The following is an 8,810-nucleotide window of genomic DNA, read 5'->3' as shown; positions in this document are numbered from 1 at the left end:
GTGGCCCATCACTGTGACTCTGTAGATGTGAAGAGCACATGAAAGAGGAAGACATTCTGCTCAGGGAGGTCTGATAATTGCAGGAGAATGAACTTGGACACAATGCTGCAATATCTTTCTTCATTTGCGCTTATATTTCAGGTTAAGGAAAACATACATTTTTTGCCTCTATCCTATGAAAGGACTAATGGAGAAAATTTTATTTTATATTAACTTCAAAGGAATATAATACTGGACCTGTTTTTATGACTTATAAGAAAAAAACAATTTTCAAGTTATTCCAAATGTGTGATATCTCAGTGGGTTCCACCAATTCAGAATAATTATCAAGAGAACCTTAGCCGGGATTCTGCAGTTATTACCAGAATAGAATTTAATTAAGAGGTTCTGTTATGATAGTTGGCTTGATGGATATGAAAAAATTCGATGACATGCTTTTGGGCCACATGGTAATTGACACCTGTTTCCTGATTAACTTAATAAATTTTATCCAATCAGTGCTTCACCTCTTGCAATTACTACATAATATACATTTTGTTTTAGTTTATTCTATTAGTAACACAGTTTTACCCAGGTGATTTTTCTGCAATCTCATTTTTTAAGAAATTGAGATCCTAGGCTGCAGGAGGAGTTCATATCTAACTTCACACATATGTTCAATTAACATTGTGTGATGAAAGGCTGGGCTGGAAGTCATGCAACATGGAATTTTTTTCCATATCTGGGACTAAATTTAAAGAAATTTAAAGATAAGACTTCATAACATAATTAAGCTCTTGGAAACTAGTACCTTAAATTCTGAAAACAAGAATTGTTCTCTAAGGAATAAAGAATTAAAAAAATAAATAAATGAAACTATCTCTATGAAGATTACAAGATGCAAATAATCCCTTTGGCATATCATTAGGAATTTTTTCCATTCCTAATTTAAGAAACAATTATTTAAAACAACTGGTGATTCCTAATAAGTTTCTTGGTGCATTATGGAATTTAACATTCCAGTATTGTGTATGTGAACCAGAGCTCATTTTGCTATATTCAAATTGCATGAATATTTCTCATGAACTTTCTCTTTCTCACAAAATGACAAACTCTCTTATCTTCATGCAACCTATAGGGTCTGAGCCACAGCAGAGTTACTACACATACCAGAAAGACCATTAGCCTTTTGGTCATAAAATTATAGTAGTAGATTACACAATTGAGCACTTGCTTTCAAGAACCTATCCTCAATATTATATAAATATCTACTCAGGTACTTTTCTTACAATTCCACCCAAAGGTTTAAATTTTTTTTTTTACATGGGGAGGCACTGGGAAACAAACCCAGGTCCTCTAGCAGGGCAGGCAAGCGTTCTTGACTGCTGAGCCACCGTGGCCCGCCCAGTCTTAAATATTATACAAGATTAAGTAGTTTAATCATAATAATATCTGAACCAAATATCAGTTCTTTGTTAATCAACTTATCAGAGATTACTGATACACAAATGTGATTCCCAAATGTTTGGGGCACAGAGAGGTGTAATTTGACCAAAGTCAAAGTCTAATCATGCTGCATTTGGTTTTACCAACCATATGACTTTGAGCCAGTGCTAGGGCTGCATTTTTTCTAATGCATCCCCAATGCTGGTAACCATTAAATGAGACCACCTCAAGTATTTGTCTTAAGTGTGCACTTATTTATAATGTAAATCTTGTCCACAGTGTTCCAAACTTTTGTCTGTGTGTCCCTGGGCATAGCCAAAGTCTTTTCAATGTGTACATGAACAAAAGGTAGTTTCAAGTAAAGTAGTTTTCATGTTCCTGACTATCAGTAATGTATTCCTAAAATTGATTTGCAAACAGAATGCAACTAACAATGTGGAGATATTCCAGTTCTCCTTTCCACTTTCCCTTTCAAAATTTCCAATAAATAAATAAATAAATAAATAAATAAATAAAAAGAAAGGCTTAACCAGCCTATATAAAGTGATAACCTCCATGAGTAAAAACCTGTGGACCAAACAAAGGAATAACTTGCACATATTGTTGTTCATGAAGCCTTCTTTTATTTTTAATTATTGAATCAAGGCACCTTAAATCATGGCTAAGATTTTTGCCTTTTTTGAACTGATATATGTTAGTTTTAGGTAAAAGTGTGTCAGTAAACTTTAAGTTCTTGTCCCAAGATACTCTCTTGCTTGTCCATGATTCAAGTCTAAACTTTCCTAAACTTTAGGTTCTCAGTTTGCACTTAAACCTATGAGAGGATATCTCTCAAGCTTCTTCTCCTTCTCTTAGAAGTAGACACCATTACTAGTTACTCAGAACTGGTGCTGTTCCATTGCCCAGTGTCCTCAGCTATGTAATTGGTCCCAGCAAGTTTGAGATTTTTCAGAATATCTAGTTTTATGTGCTACAAGACTGGGAACAAAACTCTTTCTACATACCTGCCTCCTAAATTGAAGGTAGAAGTCTGAATCTATATTTTAAATAAGATTCAAGTAAATGAGACTTTAATAAGCTTTTTAAATTCTCATTTAATAAATCTCACCAAAGATCACCTCCCATTTTTAAATAAACTTCTTAGAAATCAGAACAATTAAGGTCTCCAAATGACTGCATAAAATTCCATTTGAAGATAAGTAGATAGCCAGATTTGCTGTTAATAATATAATGCATAATCATATTAAATTAATTATTAAAATATTCACTGAGGGTGGAGTATGACAATTCTGACATATTATGGAGATTATATTTAAAAACTGAGTGACACTACTATTAGCAAAAAGCAACATGATTCTAATCTCATCTTTGTTAATATGATCAAGTGTAAGGATGCTGAAATCAGTATTATTTTAGGAATAAGAAATTTATCCATGGATAACTTAACTACTTGTAATAAAGAAAAAGTATATCTGGCCCTTCAACATCATTGAGATGCATTCCCAATGATGTTTTGTAAGTTTCTCTGAAAATGCCACCAAAATTTTTATATATTTAAGGCTTTGAATAATACCATACTAAAGATGGTTGAAATAATAATTCATTCAGACAAAAATCACACAGAAATTTATTACCATAGGAAACAAAATGTCAATTACATATTTTGTGTTTAATTTCATTATTGTTACAAAGAAAATTATTATTGTGATTAATAAGGATGTATTCTAGGTAGTAAGTGGAATTTAAATATGAGTTAAAAGACAAAATGAATTAAGATAAAATGTGACAATCCATGTATTTATGATGAATCATGATAGAGATCAGATAGCTATAGTACATACTGGGTGTTGTTAAAGATTTTCCATTTTCAAGTTAAACATATGTTGAAAAATACTCAAATAAATCATATGCTACATAGCAGCTATAGGAGATACCACAGGTGATATGAAAATAAAGTTGGAGAATAGAATCATATTGAAAAAGTGTTTTTGCCTCTGTGATTGAAGCCCCAAATTATTGTCTTTATTGTGTCATTCACTAATTTTATAGCATTGGTTGCAGCATTTAAACTGTATGAATTTTCATTACCTCAGAATACTATTTAAAAGGATTTTGTCTTCTTCCGTCACAGAAATGTAATCATTTGCCATTTTAAGGGAGAAATACAAATATTTACTATTTCAAAATGGATTATTATTCACTTCAATCAATAATATATTTCAAACCAGTAGAGAAGGAAATAAATGGGTTTGTGAAAATTACTATGCAATTGCTACACAATTGTTAACACACAAGAAGATTTAAACATGTATTTTGTTTACATTCAGTCAGCAAACCTATGCAAAACCACTTAAAAACCAATAAAATTAAGACACTAATATTTACATAAAAAAGCATAAAATTCAAATTGAAATGTAGAATATAGTATAATTTATTTATACTGTTTTATTCTTTAAATTACAAAATAAATTAATATAAATACTTTAAAAATATGCAATAAACTGTACGCATCATATATAATATTAAATGACAAGTACCAAATTATTATCATATCTCATTATATTCCTTAAGAGACAGTGTTCTTAAAATGTAAAATATCTTGCAATTCATTATGAAAACATTAATATCAAGTGGAAATAGGGCAAAGTGCTTGAAATGAGCTTTCATATAAAATAATTTAAAATATCATTGTAAAGTTAATGCTTCAATTTCTCCCCTTCAATTTTTTTCTTCTGTTCCAAATTTTCAGGATAACACATAAATGATCTATTCCTTTGGGTAAAATCATAATTAGAATGTTTTCCAAATTCCTATTTTATTCCAAATATATTGTTATAGTGATTATGTGTCATTATATATTTTTCTTGGTGAATCATTGTTCTAGTTTGCTAGCTGCCGGAATGTAATATACCAGAAATGGAATGGCTTTTAAAAGGGAGAATTTAATGAGTTGTTGGATTACAGTTATAAGTCTGAGAAAATGTCCCAGTTAAAACAAGCCTACAGAAATGTCCAATCTAAGGCATCCAGGGAAAGATACCTTTGTTCAAGAAGGCCGATGAAGTTCAGGGTTTCTCTCTCATCTGGAAGGGCACAAGGTGAACACGGTCAGGGCTCCTCTCTCATCTGGAAGGGCACATGGCAAATACGGCATCATCTGCTAGCATCTTCTCCTGGCTGCCTGTTTCGTGAAGCTCCCCGGGAGGCATTTTCCTTCTTCATTTCCAAAGGTCACTGGCTGGTGGACTCTGCTTCTCATGGCTATGCCCTTCTGCTCTCTCTTAATCTCTCTGAATCTCTCATTCTCCAAAATGTTTCCTCTTTTATAGGACTTCAGAAAATAATCAAGACCCACTCAAATGGGTGGAGACATGTCATCCCCTAATCCAGTTTAACAACCATTCTTAAATAAATCACATCAACCAGGGAGATGATCTCATTACAGTTTCAAACATACAGTATTGAATAGAGATTATTCTACCTTTATGAACTGGGATTTATATTAAAACATGGCTCTTATTAGGGGGCATGCTTCCTTTCAAACCAGCACAATCATGCACTTTGAATATATCACTTTAACTGCAATTGCAAAATGAGAAAGCAAATAATCATAGTGATCAGGATTTATGTTTCAGTCATTTATGTGTCTCCCTCATGCCCTACCTGATGCTGAAGCATCCCTTCAATTCTGTCTTATCACTGAGGTCACCAAATGATGAGAGAACATTCTGTTCAACAGGAAAATTTTCCTTGAAACAACCTTCCCAAGAGAGCTTCATCTTAGTGACTGTGAACATCAACTACCAAGGAAACATACAAGGCTGCTTATTTTATAGGACTTGAAGGGAAAGCATTAGATTTACTCTTTGAAATGGAACCACAGAGCTTTACTTAGCTAGATCTTAAAAGGTAACCATCAAGAATAACACCACCCTTTCCATCATATTTGGTTTACAAATGTTACAAAGCATCAATTGTATCTATGATTAATACAATGAGATAAAGACTGAAGATTCTTGAAGTTTACTGATGTGGTCAGATCTAGAGAGATTTATTCATTCTGGCAGAGATGATAAGAGGCAAAAGAATCTCTTCCTTGCATTGTAGATTGGAATTTTCCTACAATTGTTTTTGGTGTCCATTGTTTCATCTATAACATCTCCATTTCCATTCTTTGGCCTGTGATGATGTTTCAGGGAATCTACAATTCATTCTCCTTATATCTTGGTTTCTGTCTTCTTGTTAGGTTCCACTAAGTGGAGGAATTGGAAGTGGGAGTGGGAAGGAAAGAGAAAGGGAGGATTGGAAAGATGTGAAGAGGAGGGGAGAAGGGAATTCCTTTTGGTTTTCCAGTGAATTGTTGACATGAATCCAGCAGAAATAGACATGTGGTGCTGGCTAACACCTTCTCATGACTACACCATTGACTTCAGAGACTGAAACAGCAGAATTTGGTACTCAAAGGCCCTATTGCATATGCCACCAGAGGTGCGAAAACTGCTGAGGCCTAACCCACCCTCAGAGACTCAGGCACCCTGAGAGATAGACCCCTTCCTCAATGACTTAGCAGCTGATGGAGAACTTTCTCCAAACTCTGAAATTCTGATAACAGTATCTCTGTCTCTTTTCTCTCCCAATTTCAAGTACAAAAGCTCTTTCCTGAAGGTAACAATCTTTCAGTTAATAACACATAATATCTCTTTTGTGCTCTTTCAGCTTCCAAACACCTAAATTTTCATGTGTTAAATCCCTCTAGGGATTTGTTTTAGTGAGTGGTTCCTAAATGCCATAATCCTCATGAAAATGTGGGACACTTTTAAGCCAATTCATAATTCTTGAAAGCCAATATAGTGCCCTTAGTTCATACACTGTTTGATATGTATACCATTTATTCACCAGTATTTATTCATTCACCCATTTAATGAAATAAAAAATGAAGGAAAACAATAATATGCTATTGGTAGTGAAAGAGAAAAAGAAAAATAGCAACAGACCACAAAGACATCATTTAAATAGACAATAAGTAAGTACCCCCTCTGGTCCAATGAGTTGTCATATGTCAAATATGTTCTCAGAATTTAATCCCAATATAATTCTGTGAGGTTGTCAGTATTATCCAATATGTAAATTTCAAGAAACTGAGATTGGAAGGGATAAATTATTTAACAAATGAAAAAATCATAATCAACGAATTGCGTGGACTCAACTCATTTCACTTCTCACATCATTACTGGCATCAGGGGAGAACTGTCTTTTCAAAAAGTGAATATAATGTAGAAACTGACATGAAAGAGAAATACAATTAACACACCAATTCATGCATATTAATTGTGACTGAATGGAGAGGTGTGGTTTAGGCATGTTGAGAAAGAGTGAAGAAAGGGGAGTTCAGGAAAAGCAAATACTTGCAAAGAGTGTATTCAGAGGAGAGGAAGTCCACTTATGAGCTACAGGAGGAATTTGATCATAGAGTAATAATGGAGACCAGAAGAAAAAAAGTGAGAAGATAATCAGAAATGTTTCTACTGATAATAATGATTACACAAATGAATAGAAATATATAACATGGAAAATAGGAACATGATTTTGAAAAGAATCCTACTTTCCATATTGGATATGGAAAGAAAGTATAATTGTCATGGGTTATTTATTAGATTTTTGAAGGTTTTACAGCAAATTAAATACCTGTTTCTTAAAAGTTCCATTTTCCATATCCAGTTAGACAAAACACATTGAAGAAAAGTAAAATATGGGATGACCATTTTGAAATATGCTCAATCCTACTCTTGAAAATTGAAAAGGCATAAATATAGCTGAACCAAATGGATTCATTCAGAACTATCTAGCAACTTACTGTTCACTCCACTCTAACACTGCAACTCACTCAATCAGCTCCCCATCACTCACTGCTAGGAAGCATGGATCCTCTTAAAAATATTAATCTAAAAAGATATTGTGAATCCCACCATTTTCCTGAGAGCTACTTTCACATCCTTGTTCCGTAGGCTATAGATAAAGGGGTTCAGCATGGGGATTACTACAGTATAGAACACTGTTGCCACTTTATCAGTTTCCAGACTATAGGTAGAACTGGGCTGGCTATAAATGAAAAGGATTGTCCCATGAAAGATAACAATGGCTGTAAGATGGGAGGCACAGGTGGAAAAGGCTTTACATCTTCCCTCTGCAGAGTGCATCTTCAGGATGGTGATGAGAATAAACAAATAGGAGGTGAGGATTATCACAATGGTGATAATTTCATTGAAAGTGGCCACAATAAACAACATTAATTCATTCATAGACACATAAGAGCAAGCAAGAGATAAGAGAGGGGGTAAATCACAGAAGAAGTGGTTAATCACATTTGATCTATAGGATGGTATCTGAAGAGCTAAATACACGTGAAGCAGAGAACACACTATTCCATACAGATAGCACGCAGACACCAGTCCCAAACAGAGCTTCTGGGACATGATAACCATGTACAGCAGTGGGTTACAGATGGCCACAAAGCGATCATAGGCCATCACAGCCAGCAGGATAACCTCAGTGACCACACATGAGCAAAACAAGAAGAATTGTACAATACATCCCAGGAAGGAAATGTTTTTTTCTTTGTCTAAGATATTGGCCAGCATTTTAGGCACAATGATGGTGGAGTAGCAGAAATCCACAAGGGACAAGTGACTAAGGAAAAAGTACATAGGGGTGTGAAGCTGAGAGCTGATCTGGATCACTGTGACCATGCCCAGGTTGCCTATCACTGTGACTCCATAGATGAGAAGGAACATGAGGAAGAGGAAGATGCTCAGCTCAGGGAGGTCTGATAATCCTAGGAGAATGAACTCTGACACAGTGCTGCAGTTTCCCTGCAACATGTCACCACTTTATTTGGAACTGGGAAAAAGAAAACAAAAACTAAATTAAAAATCGTTCTCATTATAGAATTAGAAGATCAAATTTTGTTCTTTTTTAAACTCAGACATGAGAATAACTAAGAAAACTAATTTGGCAATAAAAAATAGAACATTGCATTTGTGAAGTTTAGGAGTAGTCCAGAAATAGTGGAATACAGATGAAAAATGCTCAGTTTACACAAAATCATTAAAAACAATTACAGGTATAGAAGCCTATAAGACTATTTAAATTATTTTAAGGATGGGCATAAAATCATTAGAAATAAGGTAAAGTTTTATTTAATTTGCTTTACTTTGCCCTGGTTTCACACTGACTTTTCCCCAAAAGTCCTTCAATCAGTTATCCAAACCTGGGATCCTAGAAGATAAAGTTTATAATACATGATACTCTTCCATCAGTTTTCCTTTGAAGTGATGGGAGAAATACATTCTTAAGACTGCTACATCACAAGTTTACATTTTGTGTTG

At 34.1% G+C, this 8,810-nt stretch overlaps 1 protein-coding gene across 1 annotated transcript; it reads right to left on the bottom strand.

The window, feature by feature from the left end:
* Positions 1-7,367: 7,367 nt before the first annotated feature.
* Positions 7,368-8,303, bottom strand: LOC143645909 (olfactory receptor 5L1-like). The gene has a single exon (XM_077115016.1). The coding sequence runs from the start codon at positions 8,301-8,303 to the stop codon at positions 7,368-7,370; it is 936 nt and encodes a 311-aa protein (XP_076971131.1).
* Positions 8,304-8,810: the final 507 nt, after the last annotated feature.

This window comes from Tamandua tetradactyla, chromosome 9 (genome assembly GCF_023851605.1).
Source record: "Tamandua tetradactyla isolate mTamTet1 chromosome 9, mTamTet1.pri, whole genome shotgun sequence".
Taxonomy (NCBI): Eukaryota; Metazoa; Chordata; class Mammalia; order Pilosa; family Myrmecophagidae; genus Tamandua; species Tamandua tetradactyla.
The sequence above is the reverse complement of the archived record's forward strand: the minus strand, read 5'-3'. Positions and strand labels throughout refer to the sequence as shown.